The 18,722-nt window shown below is 37.0% G+C and overlaps 1 protein-coding gene and 1 pseudogene across 1 annotated transcript; one reads left to right on the top strand and one right to left on the bottom strand.

The window, feature by feature from the left end:
• Positions 1-447: 447 nt before the first annotated feature.
• Positions 448-2,631, bottom strand: LOC113750488. The gene has a single exon (XM_027294453.1). It carries the CDS (start codon positions 2,629-2,631, stop codon positions 448-450), a length of 2,184 nt encoding a protein of 727 aa, XP_027150254.1.
• Positions 2,632-9,866: 7,235 nt separating this feature from the next.
• On the top strand, positions 9,867-10,938 carry LOC113750486 (annotated as a pseudogene).
• Positions 10,939-18,722: the final 7,784 nt, after the last annotated feature.

The following is an 18,722-nucleotide window of genomic DNA, read 5'->3' as shown; positions in this document are numbered from 1 at the left end:
GAGGTATCCCAAGAATTTTCCCGAAATGATCCCGAAGACACATTTCTTGGGGTTCAACATCATCCGTGTCTTCCGGAGGACATCGAAGGCTTCTCTCAGGTCAGAGAGGAAGGAAGAGGTCGTTTGGCACTTGAGTAAAATGTCATCCACGTAGGTTTCGACACTTCGTCCGATCTGGGATTTGAAGGCTTGGTTGACCAAGCGTTGATACGTGGCCCCGGCATTCTTTAGCCCAAAGGGCATGGTGGTGTAACAATATGTTCCTCGGTCAGTGTAGAAGGCCGTCTTTTCTTGGTCTTCCTGACTCATCCCAATTTGGTGGTACCCCTTGAAGGCGTAAAGGAAACAGAGGACCTCGTAACCCATTGCCGAGTCCACGAGGGTGTCGACTTTGGGCAAGGGGTAGCAATCCTTGGGACAAGCCTTGTTGAGGTCGGTGAAGTCGACTCACATTCTCCAAACCCCGGTGTCCTTCTTTACCATGACCGGGTTGGACAACCAGGTCGGATATTGAACCTCACGAATGATCTTCGCAGGGAGGAGCTTGTCCACTTCTTCACCAACAGCTCGGCTGCGCTCAAGGCCGAGGTGCCTTCTTTTCTGTTTAACCGGGCGGACTTGGGGATCGACGTTCAACTCATGTATCATGAGGTGGTGCGGGACTCCTTGAACCTCCTCTGCGGCCCAAGCGAAGACGTCCCGGTATTTTCTGAGGAGGTCCACCATATCTCTTTTAGTCGGACCTGGCAATCGGGTGCCCACACGAACCGTCTGATCAGGCTTTGTGGGGTCCAAGGGGAACTCTTCCACCTCATCCCCAGTCTCCAGCCTCGGGATCTTCTCAGCTCGCTGAGGATCGATGCTATCTATTGAGAGGATATTTGACCTCTTCTCGGGCCTCGCTCTAGAGGTTGATGGGGAGGCTGCTTGTAGAGTGGCGAGGTAACACTCTCGGGCAGCGCAGACGTCCCTGCTGACCTCGGCCACCCCCGCAGGAGTAGGAAACTTAAAGCTTAAATGATAGGTAGAGTATACTGCCCGCAAGGCATTAAGTGTAGGTCGACCTAGGAGTAGGTTGTATGGCGAGTCAGCTTTAACTACTACGAAGTTGACGGGGATGGTTCGGCAGCGGGGGTGACGTCCCACAGTCACTGTCAAAGCCACCATCCCTTCGGGGTGCACAACGTGTCCCCCGAACCCTACAAGAGGGGTTCTCACCGGGGTCATGCGCTCCCTGGCCAGTTTAAGGCTCTCAAAGGTACGGAGGTACATGACGTCAACTGAGCTTCCCGGGTCAATGTAGACCTTTTTCACAACGTAGTTGTTGGTGAGGATTTCAATCACCAAAGCTTCATGACTGCTCGAAGCAGCTGGGACGGGGTCACTGGGCCCGTAGGTGATTACCTCGGATAGACGAAAACTCGACTCAGCCTGATCCGGGTTAGCCTGCCTGTAGGTCCTCTTCCGGGAGTTCTGGCTGTCTCCTCCCGTCTGACCTCCGATAATTATATTGATGACCCCGGCTATGTTGGGTCCGTACCCTAATCCATGTCCTGAGGATCCGTCTCGGGGAGGCCTTTTTATCTCCCTAGGATCCTCTGGAGGCCTGCAACTGCTTCTGGAGGGCCGCCTCTCGTCTCGGCGTTGATCACCCCGGTTATCTCGTCGGGGTTCATTACGTTTCTGACCTCCACCTCGGCGGATGAACTGCTTCAGGTGCCCCTGTCTGATGAGGTTCTCGATCTCTTTTTTGAGATCGTTGCAGTTCTCAGTTTCATGCCCGATGTCCCGGTGATACAGACAGTAGAGGTTTGAGTTCCTCTTGTCTTTGCTGCCGAACATCTTGGGAGGAGCTTTTTCGAGGTTATTTTGTTCCATTACGGACAACACCCGAGATCGGGTGGTGTTAAGGGGAGTCAGTTCGGACTCTGGGATGGGTGACTTCCCCTTGGAGATCCTATCGAACACACTGCGCCGATCCCGGCCGGGACTTTGGAAGCCGCTTCCTGTCCCCGTTTCACTTCGGCCGAGCTCCTTCCCTCTTCGGGGGTCAGCCCTCGGGCGAGCAGCTTGGACTTCTTTCTTCATGCGGTTGAGGTCCTCGGCCTGTATGCCCTTCTCGACCTTCAACCATAGTTCGTGGAGTGTGCGGGGATACTTCTTGTGGATCCCCGTGTTGAACACTCCGGACACAAGCCCATGGGTGAATGCAGCAATGGTGACTTGCTCATTGGGGTCAGGTATTTGTACGCTTTCCTCATGGAACCTCTGGACGTACGACCGAAGTGACTCCCCCGGGTTCTGCTGCATGTTCAGCAAGTAAGCCGAGGTCCTGGTCGTAGGTCGGGAGAAGATGAACCGATGGAGGAATCTCTCCACTAATTCCCCCAGAGTCGAGATGCTCCTAGGCTCTAATCCCCAGAACCATTTTCGAGCTGTCCCCCGGAGAAACACTGGAAAAGCTCGGCATATGACAGGGTCAGGGATGCAGTATAAGCGGAAGGCCGAGATGAAGGCATGAATGTGATTCTCGGGATCACCTCGGCCGTCATAAGACGGTATCGCAGGGAGCTTGAAGTTTGGAGGAAGCCTTTCCTCGTTAATGTCGTCAGTAAAAGGCGGGGCTCTCATATAATTCACCCCGGGTATTCCCAGGGGCCGAGGTTCTTCCTCAGGTCGTCGCCCCAGGAGACCTCGGGAAAAGGCCTTATTTAGGGAGGCTACCTTAGAGGTGGCCTTGGAAAACGCTCAGTTCGACGCACTCCGGCTTAGGCGCCTCCCATCAGACTCCTCTTCAGATGAACCTTCAGGAGATCCATCTGACTTTCTTTTAGAGGACTCAGCCTTCTGCTTGCCTTGCCTCTTTAAATATCTCCCCAACTCCTCAAAGATGTTGGGGTTCTCGGTTACAAACTCGGCCATACGAGTGATGGCTTCTTCGTTTGCGGGCTGGGTCCTCGGAGACTCATGCCCTTCGGAAATATCTTCCTGTTGAGCTGCATTGCTTTGCTCAGCACCAATGGTGAGAGCCTTCCTGCTCTTAGAACGCGTAGGCTTCATACTCTGATGTCTTCGCGTTCCCACAGACGGCGCCAATTGAAGAGGTGAATTTTGTACCGCTGGAGTGAACCTTCTGGTTACTCTGGGTGGTCCACTGGGACGAGGTCACCTGCTTAGATCACAGGAGGGGCTGAATGCCCCAGTAGAACTCCGAAGCTTAAGTCAGTTCGGGAGTGAGGGAATAGCTAAATAGAAGAGAGTATTAGTGTGGTTTTACCAGGAGATTGGTCGTCATCCCCTTCCTCAACGGAGTTGTTGGGTATTTATAGGGTACAATTTGGAGAGAGGGACTGTCAACACGGGTCCCCAGAGATCTGACAAGAATGTCATATCATGTTGATCTGACTGGTCAGTGTGAAAGGCTGTGCAAGGGCAGTGGTCAGATACAGACAGCAGGTGTCAGAGCAGCTTTTTATCATTCCAATGACCTGTGCCAGACGCCCTTTCCCGCCTTCAGCAGTTATTTATTATACTGGTGTCACCTCGGTGTATGACCCAGAGTTCCTAGCCGAAGTGGTAAAATAGGTTGCATTCGCGTTGGTATTCTCAGTGCCGATGTGGGGCTTTAGGAGACCCCACAGAATAAGGCCTCGGACTGGCCGAGCCGAGATGGCCATCCTCATTGACCAACTCTGGTTGCAAACCTGATTGCAACTGAATCTAGTCCAGATAGCAAATGACCAAGGTTGGGCTTTGGGGCCTAATCGCAGAGGTGGTGGTTGGAGAAAGAGGAGGAGGGAAAGGAAGAAGAAGAAATGAGGAAAGGGGTACGGGGGCAAATGTAGATAGGTTTTTTTTTTCATTTTTATTCAATAAACACACTAGCTATCATCTACATTTTGAGCCCACCAATCTATCATCATTGATTCATTCTTTCTGCCAACATATAAATTCACGAAAAAGTGACTTATCCTTCTCTAACTATGCAAAATATTATTTTCGAGTGACTCATCAATGCACAAGCAATCAAATCAAATGTAGATGATAGCTAGTGTTCACTCTTTTCCATACTTAGACTACATTCATTTATATGCTTAACCTTCTTTGTGTCAAATTTGGTGTTGTACATGGATACATTGTTTTGCACTATGAATAATTATTTGACAATGAGTTTTCCACTTATATTGATAATTGAAAACTTAATTAGAGATCTCTCTAGAATATAATCAATCAATTCTATATGTTTATTGAGTTGATTATCAATTTTTACATAAGTTACAATTAACTTTCAAATGAAGTAGATATTTTTAGAATTTTTTTAGTTGTTTAATAAATATCAATGTACATAGAAAGTAAAAGAAATATTTTAAATATTTTAATTTGAATGTAAAATTTTTAACAGGATGGAGTGACAAGGAAAAACAAAATGAGAATGTTTCAATCGTCTCGAAAAGAACTTCACATTAGCACCTACTTTCAATAGTTATTGCAATCATCATAATCCTAATTACAAATATTTGAAAGCTATGTCTACAAGTCATGCACGAATTTGTGTAACTATAATTGGATTAAAGTTATTCGGACATTTTCTCTTCTTCCACTATTTTTTTTTTTTTTTGGATTGCAAATGAATTTATTTATATCAAAAAAGAGTACAGTAAGTTAGAGGGGGCCAAACCTGACCTCTGTTGAAGTAAAAAAAAGACAGCTATGGATCAAACATATGGAAAAATCTATGATTCAAACACATAACAGATCAATCGAACGAAATCATCCACATGAGGGTGCCCCACATTTGTGGGATTGTGAGTGAGCATGGGAATTTGGTTTAACATCTTGACGTGTTTGCATTGTTTTACCTTTTTTTTGAAAGCTGCTTCCTCGCTTTCTTTGAAATCACTTGGGTAAATTGCTCGTGAACTAAGTTCTGGTCTTGGTCTTTATCTTTATCATGTTGTGAATCATCTTTTTCTTCTTCATTTTTGTTATCATTGCATTTTGTACTTAAATGAAGAAAAGGCTTTAGATGAACGAGGGGGATCTTACCATGTAATATGTCCCATTTAAATTCTTCGAACACATCTTTAAACTGTGGCACATCTTTAAACCGTAGCTTTTTCATTTATGTTCTTGTACTTGTACCCACAAGGGGTGTGTCTCCAACTGATATCACATTACGTGGGTCATGAATTTGGTCTACCTTCTCGAGCGTATCGTTTGCCACTTCAGACGTAATTCCATTACGTTGCTATGAGGAGTCGCCAGCCTCCATCGCCTTCTCTTCCGATGCAGCCTCTGTGAATGCGCCATTAGCTGGTTGAATGGAATGGTCATCCTCAGACTCCGGATCAGTGAATTTCCCATCATCAAGTGGGTTCCACTAATTTTTATATTTATTATTTCTTAATTGAAACTGATTCAAACAAGAGGGAAAACTCTTTAAGCAAAAGGAAATTGTCATGCCAATATATGGTGCTTTTAAAGATTTTTTATAGGGATTTTCAAAATATTTTCTTTTTAAGAATTAAAATTACAAAAAGAAATAAAATTCAAAATATAAATTGCAAAGGATAATTAATTGTATTACTACCACGGATAACTTCTTTAAAGTAAAGAATTACACTTAGAAGCTGTATTATTTTAATCTTTGATGAATAGTCCACTAGAACTTAAATTAGTTGCACGTGTTCATTGTTAGCGACTATAATTTTTTTTTTGTTTGTATTTGTATTACTGACTTCATTTTAGGCAATTGTAAAAGTTTAAAATACTAGTATTAATTGCAGATAATACAATGTTTCAAAGACTAGTATAAATGCAGTTAAGGTTAAATTTAAAGTTGGAATGAAGAAGTGGGTTCCTAGGTCTAGCTTTCACTAGATGTAGGATTTAAATTTTGATCTGTCCTTTGCTTAAACCTAACCTAAGAAACGAATGAAGGAAAGGGAAAAAAAAAAGTATTTGTAAGCATTCAGAAAAGAGCTTGATAGGTTGCATTTTTTACATTAAATTTATAATTATTTTTTCCTTTATTTTAGTCGAATATTGTATTAATTGATAGATTTTACTTATATTTTCGTTAGTGGTACTAATTGTAGGGAAGTGGAGCAAAAAATGGTTAAAAGGATGATTTTTTAGAAAATTACGAACCAGTTTGACATGGATGCGATCAAGACAGGCTGTCAAGTCCAGAGCCATGGCATTCCAAACGACAAACAAAGTTTTCTATTCGAAACCAACTTCTAATTAAGCAATTAGCTGAGATCGGCAGATCCTTATTAGTATCGATATCTAGTTAGGAAAGTATTATGTACCTTTCCTAGAGTGAGTAGGACACAATTTCTTTGGAAGAGATTTATAACTACCAACAAAAAAAGTGAGGAAAGTCGTCTTTGGTCATGAGAGATTAATCTCTCGATTTCGGCCAAGGAACAACGAAAGAGCTTTACTCCTCGCCTTTTCTTCTCTTTTGCTTTTCTTTTGGTTTTTTATCGTTGGATGTGCATGAAACTTTTGTCAATGAAATTGTCTGGATTATTCTCAACGATAAGCGGCTAACTTCTATTTCTAGTCGAAGAGTAATGAAGGATTTAGTTCATCTATATCTGTGAGATATTGTTTTATTAATTTCTTTTATTCATTAGTATTCGTATATTTTCTAATTTAATTTCTCATGGTTGGTTTGTTGTTTGGATATCAGGGCCTGATATTTAATTCAACTTGACAAACTAATGCCAGTTAGGACAGTTAAATCTGTAATTATTTATTTGTCTTAAATTAGTGGCGACTAACGTAATTGGTTCCATGTTAGGAAAACATACGATCAAATTTAAATAGCCCCGGTTGTGTGTTTATTAATTAAAACAGGACTTTTCTAGTTTCTAATGCAATCAGAAAATTAAATTCTACAAGCTTACCTAGAGTTATTTCTTGGTTAGAGAAGTGGTTAGCGGGCGTATCTTAACTATCGAAATAGTAAGGAAAAGCTAGTTGTCATCGCTTGTTTGGCAACTATAACCTCTTTATTAACGAATAGATGAAATAATTATTGCATTGATGAGCACTTGTATGAACCACTTTTGGAGTTATATCCTTGGCTAGAGCTTGTTTATCCTTAAGTTCAATTTAATTTGCTTTAGTTTAATTATTTTCAGTCACGTTGATTATTTACTTTAGTTTTAATTCTCCAAAACCCCCAATTAGCTTTTACTTTTACTTAGAAAGAAACAGATTTTCCCGCTAATCCCTGTGGAGACGACCCTACTTGTCATTATACTCGTTTATATCTTTTTGTAAGTAGGAATTTATTATTGCATAAGTTCGCCATCTGTCAGCGCTAATTAAATTTAAACACTCCTACCCAGTGGTGTGCTATTTAATTATATGTATGCCAATTTGTTTAGGATGTTTAACTTCATCAATAATTTAACATCCACTTCAAATAATCAAGAAACGAAGCTTGTAGAAATAATAAGAAGTAATTTCAATTAATTGACGTATGCAAGTTAACTGGAATGCTTTTTATTTTGGAGGCTATACTAATTATTTAGGCATTCAATAGATGAAATTTTTGAAATTAAAGTATCAAATTAATTTTGATACTTGAAAAATGTCAAGATAGTTTGGAACAAATTTAAACATGTTTAATGCTTTATGTTAGGAAGAGAGTCAAAAATTGGAATAGATTGTACTATAGATTATTTTGTCTTGGAGTCAGGCTAGGAAGAAATGGAAAAAAAATTACATGAATTTAAGCTATGCATGGTTATTTTTTTAATTGAGCTTTGTGCCCTCATAATTAAATGAGAACATAAAATTTTATAGATGAGAAAAAAGATCGTGCATGGTATGGGGTAAAAGTAGGGATGTAATTGAGCCAAATCAAGCTCAAGTATTGCTATACTTGAGCTCGACTCGACTCATATATACCTAGGCTCGAGCTCGACTCGAGCCCGATCGAGTACAAAAAATCGATATCGAACCTTGACTCGAGAAACTCGCTTTAAGCTCGAAACTCGACTCAATAAGGCTCGACCTTTAGTCAAGCCATATCAAGTCGAGCCTAATCAAGCTTTTTGACTCGACTCAATCAATTATGTTATTACTTTTTTGCCATTATGAAATTTTATTATAAAGAAGAGTTTATTGTAAATTCCGTAAAACTTATACCCATAATGGTCATTTTATAAGTATAATACATATATATTATTTAAATTATAAATATATTATTTAAATACCCCCGACTCGATGAGTAGCTCGACAAGTCTCAAGTCTCAAAATATTGACTCGAAACTCGACTCGAATGACAATCGAGTAGCTCGAGACTCGGCTCGAACTCGGTCAACCCGAGTTCAAGCCAAGCCGTTGACCGAGCTACTCGCGAGTTACTCGATTATGACTCGGCTCGCGTACATCCCTAGGTAAAAGTCAAAACAATACTACTGAAAAGCGGGACCCATAAATGAAGAAAAATGGTCCGTCAAACTGAAACCAACAGTTATCGAATTGATAATATAAGTGGAGCAGATGACAACCATGGAGGCTCGGCAAGAAAAATGACTTTTTTTTATCGACACAATAATTTCTATTCCATACAAGAAAAGGATGGATCCAAAGGGTCAATAGAGAATCCGAAAGAGATTAAACCGCTATCGAAATTCAAGAAATTCTAATGAAGAATGCAAGTCAAAGAATTTAATTTCTTGACCTACATCTAAGGAGATACATCTAAGGAGGGGTTTTCCTTGACCTACATCCAAGGGGAGGTTTAAACCTTTTTTGGTGCCAACTACTTTAATGGTTGTTGGTAAGAAAATACTTTTTTGACAAATGTGTTTTACTTTTAGAGGAACAGTCTCTCTATTTCACAGCTTGATAGTATTTATCGAGATGGTTCCTGTTTCTCTTCACTTCTCTCCCAACCTATGTTTTAATCTTCTTTTTATTTTTGAGAAAACTATTTTAATCTTCTTTAACTTTAATTTTGAGAAATCTTGTACTTGTATCTTTTAGAAAAGTTCTAATTTATTTCCTGCTCTTATTCTCTTATTTCCAGACCATTCTACCAATTAGCAAATAGAAGTAAATAAGACAGTTTTATTTTCAAATTGTTTTCTCTCAACTTGTTCCAATTGTTATGGTAATTAAAGTTCAGAAACTAAGAAAAATGGGTAATTTGGAAAAAGAGAATAGTAAAGTTCAGAATTTATAAAAATGGCTTCAGCTTTTGAGAAATTCTTGTAAATGAGGAATTGGTTACTCCTCATAAATTGTAAAAGAATCTTGTTACCAGCAAATTCAAGAAATTGCCCTTGTGAGATGCATTCCAGTATGTGTGTGTGTGTGTGTCTTAAATGCACACTTTTAGATGTACACCTATGTCACTAAACCATACTTTTTTTGGTGAAGGTGCATATATAGAGATCACATTTTTATGAGGATGATTTAACCATTTAGTCATAAATTCATTAGTTTTTTTAATTTGTGAATAGTAACGATATACCCTATCCATAAATTTTCCAAAACTAACGCCCTTGTTTGTAAAAATTTATCTGTTCTATCTGTATATGGCCCCGTTTAGCAAATAACTTTTTGAGTGTTTGTCTAAAATTTTACTGTAGAAATTGTAGGAAAAATTTTTGAAATGTGTAAATTTTTGGATATTTTAAAATGTATAGTTTAAAAACTTTGAATAGTTTTTTGAGATTACTATAACTAAAGTTGTTAAAAAACTTGTAGAAGACAAACTTTGTCAAAAACTTGTTTGCCAAACAGGCCATACATTTTCTAAAATAGTGTACATTAGATCTGCTTCTTGATATTAAACAAGTCTTAGCCATTCAATTATATAGTTGAACGTTTTTAATATGGCACCATGCTGGACTTTCGCATGTGTTTTCGCTGGCATAGGCGTCATAATTTTGATAGCTGCTATTGTACCTTGTACGAACTAGTAAAAAGGAGAAAGGACAAAATGATCAAAGAAAAATTTTTCAAAAGAAATGGTGGACTTTTATTACAACAGCAGCTATCTGCTGATGATAGAGAGTTATCAACAAAACAAGGGTTTTCACTGCTAAAGAGTTCGACAAGGTCACTGTTCACTTCAGTGGAAATCGAGTACTCGGACGAGGTGGCCAAGGTACAGTCTACAAAGGGATGCTAGCAGATGGAAATCTTGCAGCAATAAAGTAGTCTAAGAAGGTTGATGAAAGCCAACTGGGGCAATTTATTAACGAGGTTGTCATTCTGTCACAAGTCTACAAAGGGTTGTTGTTTGGAGACAGAGGTTCCTATGCTGGTGTATGAATTTATCCCGAATGAAACCCTCGATAGACTCGTTCACAATGAGACTGATGATGAGTTCCCCTTCACCTGGAGCTTGAGATTGAAAATAGCAGCAGAAGTAGCAGGGGCGCATTGGCATACCTACACTCTGCAATTACAATTCTTATTTATCATAGAGATATCAAGTCGAGCAACATACTCTTGGATGAAATATACATAGCTAAAGTGTCTGATTTTGGGATTTCGAGGTCTATTTCAATCGATAAGACTCACCTTACTACTCAGGTGAGAGTTACTTTTGGCTATTTGGATCCAGAATACTTCCAGTCGAGCCAATTTACAGAGAAAAGTGATGTTTATAGCTATGGGGTTGTTCTGGTTGAACTCTTGATGAGAAAAAAGCCAGTATCATTGTCAGGATCATTTGCAGATAGTCACTTGGGCTTGGCAAAAAGGTTTTTGGTGATGATGGATGAAAATCGTCTCGACAGCATTCTTGATCCACAAGTTCTAGATCAGAGGGTTGAAGAAGAGATCATTGCTGTCGCTGAACCTGCTCAAAGATGCCTAAACTTGAACGGAAAGGAAAGGCCTACCATGAAAGAAGTAGCTATTGTGTTGGAAAACATTAAACTGTCAGCAATCCTTTAAATATTCAAGTAAACTTTGAAACTCAAGGGTTCGAGAAGGGAGAATCTGAATCAGTTATTTATCCTTCGTGGACAACCGGAAGATAACATCACCTTAGGTTCTGCTAGGGGTGGGTATGGGTCGGGTACCCGTCCCCTGCGCTATTTGGTTGATTCGACCCACACTTTGCAGGTCAGCCATTTTCTGACCCTTATCCAGCCAACATATCAGCGGGTACTCGATATAATTGGGTACCCGCTGATATAGGATCGGGTCAACGGATATTCGTCCCACCTCATGCAAAGAGAATACAAGAAATCGGGAAAAATTAAAAGAATTCAAAATCAATAAAAATTTAAAATAAGTAGTACTTTTTTTAAATATATATTCCACATTAATTAAACTCTTTTCTAAAAAAAATATAAAATCATGATCTCTACAAATAACTGCCCATTAATTTTGATTAGGTCTAGATAGATACCCAATTAAATCCGTTTAGTTGGTGGATAGTGGGTTGATTCGGCTTACCCGTTTATATCCATTTTAAAATAATTATATATTTAAACTCAACTTTTAGTGAGTTTTAAATAAATAAATTTGAATTTCTTACTAATCTAATAATAACAAAATACAGTTATTTCTTATCAAACAACATGTGAAAAAATAAAAAAGAAAAATAAGTACAATTTTAAGTGACTCATAAATGGATAATTTGGTATGTCCATACCAGTTTATTAAATGGGTACCCATTTATACTCGAGTATAAATGAGTTGATCCAACTATACCCATTAGCCAATTATGACTAGTCCAAATCTGTCCGAATCACCTATTTTGAGACCTCTATTCACAAATATATGAATTTAGCCGATGCTCCAAGGTACTATTATTTTTGTTTATAGGTTCATAGCTTCCTCTAAGGGCGCTAAACAAAACAAGGCCTTGTTTGACAAGCAAGTTTTTTACCAAATTTGTCTGCTACAAGTTTTTTAACAACTTTAATTACAGTAATATCAAAAAACTTTTCAAAATTTTTAAACTATACACTTCAAAATATTCAAAAATTTACACATTTCAAAAATTTTTTCTACAACTTCTACAATAAGATACAGTAAAATTTTAGACAAACACTCAAAAAACTCACTTGCCAAACGGGGCCGTAGTCATAGACATAATTAGTCATGTGCACACTCTTGTGTGTTCCAAGACTCCCTGACTATTGACCAAACAAAGTCAAAGTTATGGAGTTCATTTGTAGGCCACACGAGATCTTCGGTGTCTCTTTTCAGTGATAATTTAGTACCACTTTTATATAAATGTCAAATATTTTATTTATTTAAATTGTCACATGTTCTTAATTTTTTAATAACTCAAATTAATTTAGTTTAATTCAAGTTTCTTTTACCCTCACGAAATAAATGAAATTGACACTAGATTTGGCATCGAGGATCCCAACTGATTTGTAGGCAATGACTTGCAAAAGTCCTCCGCCGTCCAAGTGGCGAATGAATAGAAAGTAGAGCGCTCTTTTACAAATTGTTATGTGTACATGTCCACCTCTATTTTAGTTTGGAAACTACTAGGATTATAGAAAATCTTATGTGCGCATCAACGAGTGCAACATATTCATCCTCCTCTCCTCTTTTTTTGTTAGCATGGATCTTTTACTGTAGGACTAAATTTCACTTTGTACTCTTAAACTATAAATGCATTTTTACTTTAGAGGGTGTTTGGTAAATGGATTTCAATTCCTATTATGGGTTTCAAATTCAATTATATCCATACAGGATGTTTGCTGGGGGCCAACGGGAATGATAGGTCTTTTCTGTGAGTTTTCTAATTAATCACCTCTCACTTGGGAATCATCTTAATTATTCTTCTTAAATGTAAACATTAGAAAAACAAAATGTCATCTTAAATACCCATCTTATTCTCCTTAAATGTAAAAATAAGAACCAAAATGCCACAGTTCTGCTGGTTTTAACAAATGGAAAAAAAAAAAGAAATAATGAAAAAGAAAAATAATAAATTGTAAAATCATTGCACATTAACAAACACACTATAGGTTTTCATCAATACCCATTATCATTTACCACCTTATGATTTCGATAGTGATAGTGATTGTGAAATTCGAACCAAATGGCTCCTTATTTTTAAATCTTACTTTCGAACATTTTATCTTTCAAAATATGAAATCCATTTCATTTTAATTCTTAAACTTTAGTCTAGGACAGTTTACTCCCTAAAGTATAAAATTGATCCCACTTTAATTTTTAAACTTTGATCTTTAATTGCTTATTATTTCATTAATTTTGACAATCCTATGAAATAAGTTTCACACTTTCGAGGATAAATTGTTCAAAATTTAGGGGCTAAAGCCTAAAAAGCTAGCAAATGTCCAATAACAAACAAATCCTTAATTTCCTTATACTATTTATGATAATTAAGTTAGCAACTAATGAAGCACTATACAAACACAGAAACTAAAAGAAAAAGGAAATTCAACTTACGGCACAATTCTATCTATATTAGCATGATTGAATTAAAACAAACAGACTATTACTCAATATTCAACACCATTACCATCCATTTTTGTCAATTTTTAGTTGATAAGCATCGATTTCCCGAACTCCACTTGAACCTACCTCACGTTGATACTAACGAGAATCATAAAAGAGTCTAAATTTCTGTATTTATATTATACCCCATCTCTACTATTAAAACATCTTATTGCTACTTATTGTAGATTGAATTTTCATTTTAAATTTAGTATGCTTTATCTGCTATAATTTTTTTTTCGTTACTACACATTTGATTAGAATTTGGTCCGCCATTGGGCGTATTACCAACTTAAATTTGTGTAATAGGTGCCCAGTGCTCAAGCATCAATACACCTAATTTGCATCAAATTTATCATATGAATATACCCACTTACATCCACTTACATTTATTATACTCCCTATACACTCTTCCAAACCAATGTCACTTTTTGCCAAAAAGTTAAAGCCAGAATCCCCTCTTAACCCACTCTTTCTAAATCAACATCACCTAATTATGCTCAATTGTGCACCTGTAAGTCAAACCCACTAAAAAAATGTAAAATAATTACTGCTATAACCAAATCAAAGTATTAACAGTATTTAAAAATAATTACTACCTAATTTTGACTAGTTCAATGACATCAACGTGTACATTATATATAGGATCATAACATTATCTAATTTTATTGTTTTCAATATGACACTTTGGGTCGTCGGAGATACTAGGCTGGCGGAACTCAATCAGAATGCCTTGTTTAATATTTTATTCATACTGATGAGATGGACCCTTTTTGCTAAGACTTTTTCTTGAAGTTATGAGGTCCTGATCCAATTTACATACGCTTGTGGTTGCAAATAGAAATCTTTTCAGTTGATCAGAAATGGATTAGCTCCTCGTGCTTTCCTGTCCGCATTGTAAGCACAAATTTCGTTGCCTAAAATAAAAGACAAAAAAATTTGCACAAATATCAAATTTATTAAATCAAATAATAAGTGGGTTACAACATCTGAAAATTCTTGGATCAAAGAAATTAATCCCCTAATTCTTCTCATCGAATGACTTTAATCAAAAGGTCGAAAAGGCTTGTTCTCCGATCTCATGTATCTCATGATTTGGCACAACGAGAGAAGTGACAAGTGTAACTAATGCATCAACTTGTTTATTTTCTCCTCTAGAGACATGCTCGATACTTGCACCTCCAAGCCACCTTATAAGCCGCATTATGTACTTGTGATATGGAATCAATTCAGAATTTTTAACATCATAACTTTTCAAGAGTTGGTTAACAACTGATTGTGAGTCGCCATAGCTTTAAAGTTCTAATTGTCTCATATCAACAACTATTTCAAATCCGAGTATAAGGGCTTGATACTCAGCAACATTATTTGAACAGCGTTGGTTTACAGTAAATGAGTATAGAAAAACTTCTCCGTCAAGTGTTATAAACACAATCCCGGCCCCAACTCATGATGATGAGCAGCACCATCAAAATACATATTTCATGGTAAACAAATTTCAGCAAGAAATACATCCTTATATGGTAGATCATCATTCAACTCTCATTCAGCAGGTATTGGGTGATTAGCAAGAAAATCTGCCAGTATTTGACCCTGTCATGCCCTATTTTTTGAAAAATAAAATTACGAGTTATAAAAATAAATCTTTGATTAATTTCGAGTAAAAATGAGTTTTTGATTTTTAGAGAATAAATAAAGAAAAATGGCCTAAAATGGGACTTAAAAAGTGCGATGGTTTTGCCCCAAAATAATAGTCTAAAAAGGGTTTTTAAGAAAAATAGGAGTCGCCACTTGGTATTGAGTTAAGGTGTACCAAATCACATAAAAATGAATTTTTAAATAAAAATAGAGAAAACCCTTTTAGATGACTCCAAATCTTCGAAAAACAAGAGAAAAGGACTAGGAAGTCACGATTGAAGAAAGGAAAGGCAAGGATAAAATCTAAATCATCCTTTCAACCTATCCAAGCCTAGTTGTTTGATTTAGTCGAAAATTTGCTTAATTTAACCTATAAAACTTATCACATTTGAATGTTATTATATGGATGCAAACCTAGATCTAATGGTTATCGGGAGGGTCGAAATATCTCTTCAAAGTTTAATCGGTACGAATCACATTAATTATGATACCCAAAATGATTCTTAGAAAATGTCACAAATATGCAAAGAGTGAAACTCGAAGAAAAGAAAAAATTATAATATATAAATATACATGACCTAAAAAGAGGAATGCAACATAACGGGTACAGGAAACTAAGATTTGTGACTCAATTTTCCTTTTTATAGAGGAGATACGAGCGTGCTAACGCTAAGAAACCATACTCGTCCATTTCCCATATTTGAAGGGTGCTTTTTAACCTAATCAAGCAAATGCACTAACCTATTTCTAATTTTTCTTAAATGGAATGCAAGTCTAAATGTCATGTTTCGCACATAGGAGTAAGGAATATACATATAGAGGAAATTAATATCATGCAAAATGGTAAAGATCCTAAAAAGTAGAAAATATGCATGAAATGTAGTGATTGTCACACAAGCATGTGATTCTAGCGCGTGGACGACCTAAAGGGTCTAGCATTGGACTAGCTCATTTCTACAAATTTTCACTAGCATTGGACTAGTCAAAAATCGGGGAGAATGACCACGACTAGCGTTGAACTAGTGTGGTGATGTCATGCATTTATTATAACGTAAGAAATCATATAAACATAATTAAAACAAGTAAACACGTAAGCACATAGAGCACATAGCACGTAAGCATAATATCTAGATGCAAATCTCTTAAGAAAGCGAGTAAATACATAAGCACATAATCATGCAAGCACACAAGCAAATAAACACACATAAGGACCTAACTATTACATTTGGGAACCTAACTACAATCTAAAGGGGAAAATTTTAAAAATAATAACCTAACTATTACATTTATCTAACTAAATACATTTTAAAAAAAAATTAAGACCTATCTATTACATAGGCTAGCTAAATACATGTCTTGAGCAACTATCTATTACAATTTGGCATTTTAATGCCTCTCAAATAATTATCAAAAAAATTAAATAAAATAAATGAAACTTAAAATGAATAATAATGAAAAATAAAAAAAAAACACTCAAAACATGCAATTGCACATAAAACACATTGGAGCACATTAAAGAATTTAAAATAATAAAAGAGGTTACCTCCCTTGAAGTGGTGATTAAAATCAACAAAATAATCAAGGCACCAATTTAATTATAAAGAAATGAAAATAATCATGAAATCTACCAATTAAAGTACTTAAAAGAGGTATAATTAACAATTAAAGAAGAAGAACAACTTGTATTTAAGAAATCAAAACTATTAGAGACCTAATTGCAAAAATTAAGAAAGATTTTGGGTCAAATTATAATTATTACAAAAACTAGGGGTCAAAGTTAAATAAAAATAAGTTTAGGGACCAAAATGAAATTAAATTAGGGACCTAATTGAAATAAGGCTAAAGTTGTAGAGCCATAATAAAATTACCAAAAATATAGGGACTGATTTGCAATTTCGGTCACCAAATTGTCTGATAAAAAGGCCATTGGGCCATTTCTTTTAATCTCTTTGGGCCAAAACTTCCTAAGCCCAATTGAAAACCTTAACAAAATATGCAGGCCAACACATTGCTTTTGACAAACAAAGCCAATCAGATACAGTGGACTTTTAACTCTACCAAGCCCATACTAAAACTCATAAAATCAACCAAAATCCATTACCAAAACCCAAACCAACTAAACCTAATAAAAAACATAAACTATATTACTCCTTCCGTCCCATTGATAATGTCACATTTCCACTTTTTGCTTGTTCCAAAATTTGAGTCACTTTGAAAAAGTCAAACCACTTTTAAAATTATTTTTCAGTTATACCCTTCTATTAACAAGTCAAGATTGCACTAACCAATTCTGATGGATCCAGCCATAACACATCATCGGAAGTTATACCCTTCTGATTGTCTTTGCCTTTTAGTCAAAGTGACTTAATGGCAAGTGGTCCCCAACAGTTTGTTGTTTCACTCCACAAACAACAAAGGGTACGCTTGGAAGAGTCAGATAAGCGTGTCCCCATAATGCTACTGTACATAAAAAGTGCGTTTCCCAAAAAGCGTCCCAAATTTTGGGACGGAGGGAGTACTAAAACCCAACATGATAAAAAATCAACTTAAAATTATTAAAGACTAATTATACTCTAATCAGAGAAATGATTTGCTCAAAAATGCATTTAAAATATGAAAAAAGGGGTTAGAACTCAATAGGGGCAGAAATGGTTTGATAGCAGACGTTTGTGGGCCATAATGAAATTCTTCCGAAATTGGGGTGTTACACTGCAAATTTCAGAAATTTTCATGCATCATGCTCGGTGGCTTCTGCGGCTTCCTGGGTTAATTTCCAACAAGAACATGTCTATTGTTTGTCAAACTCCAGGCGCAAATACACAAAATCTATGCATCCAAGCACATAAACTCAACACCAAATCATGTAAAAAGGGCATCCAAACTGATATCTTGCATAGCAAGGGAAGGAAACATCAGAAAAAAAAAAAACAAAAAAAAACAGGTACATCAGATTTTTGACAACTTTGGGGCAAATCTAAGTGTACCCAACGAGAAAGGGATGAACTAGGCTACCTGAGTATGCTGGTGAACACAAATCAACGCGAGAAACTTCGAGGGAAATGCCCCAAAATGCTGGAACCGAGTGAACAAACTTCCATTGCAGAGAATTAAAGTGTTGGCTAGCAGGCGACTTGGAGCTGCGATTTGGGGGTACTGAAGATGTTTTTTTGAGAAATTTTCTTAACAAAAGTGACGTTACTACAAACGTAGATCGTGCAGATGGCAAAAGAATGCCCATTAAACCTAAATTCGAGATCAAATTTTGATCACAAAATAGCCTTCTCCCCAACCCTGGCTCAATTTTTTCCAGATTTTTCTGCCCTTTCTTTTTCTTTTCTCCCTCCATTTTCTCTCTCTTTTTCTTTCTTCAGCTGCCGCCCCCTTGTTTCTCCCTCATTGTCCTTCTTTTGGTTACCTTTTGGGCCTTTTTATATGGGCAAAACACCTATCAAACCCCTGACCCTTCAAAATCTCCAAACAGAAATTGATCTTCTTAAAGAAGAAATTAGGGCAGTCAAAGCTAAACAAGAACTTGACAGCGTTGTTCTTCAAAACCTAGTACCAATCAGAGAACCCATCGATTCAAGTATCCAGGATGATACTGAATTCTC

This window comes from Coffea eugenioides, chromosome 10 (assembly GCF_003713205.1).
Source record: "Coffea eugenioides isolate CCC68of chromosome 10, Ceug_1.0, whole genome shotgun sequence".
NCBI classification, from domain to species: Eukaryota; Viridiplantae; Streptophyta; class Magnoliopsida; order Gentianales; family Rubiaceae; genus Coffea; species Coffea eugenioides.
This window is presented reverse-complemented; position numbering and strand designations above follow the sequence as displayed.

Bases quoted from the DNA above. Each gene is read 5' to 3' on its own strand.
- LOC113750488 (XM_027294453.1), bottom strand. From the start codon at position 2,631: ATGAGAGCCCCGCCTTTTACTGACGACATTAACGAGGAAAGGCTTCCT.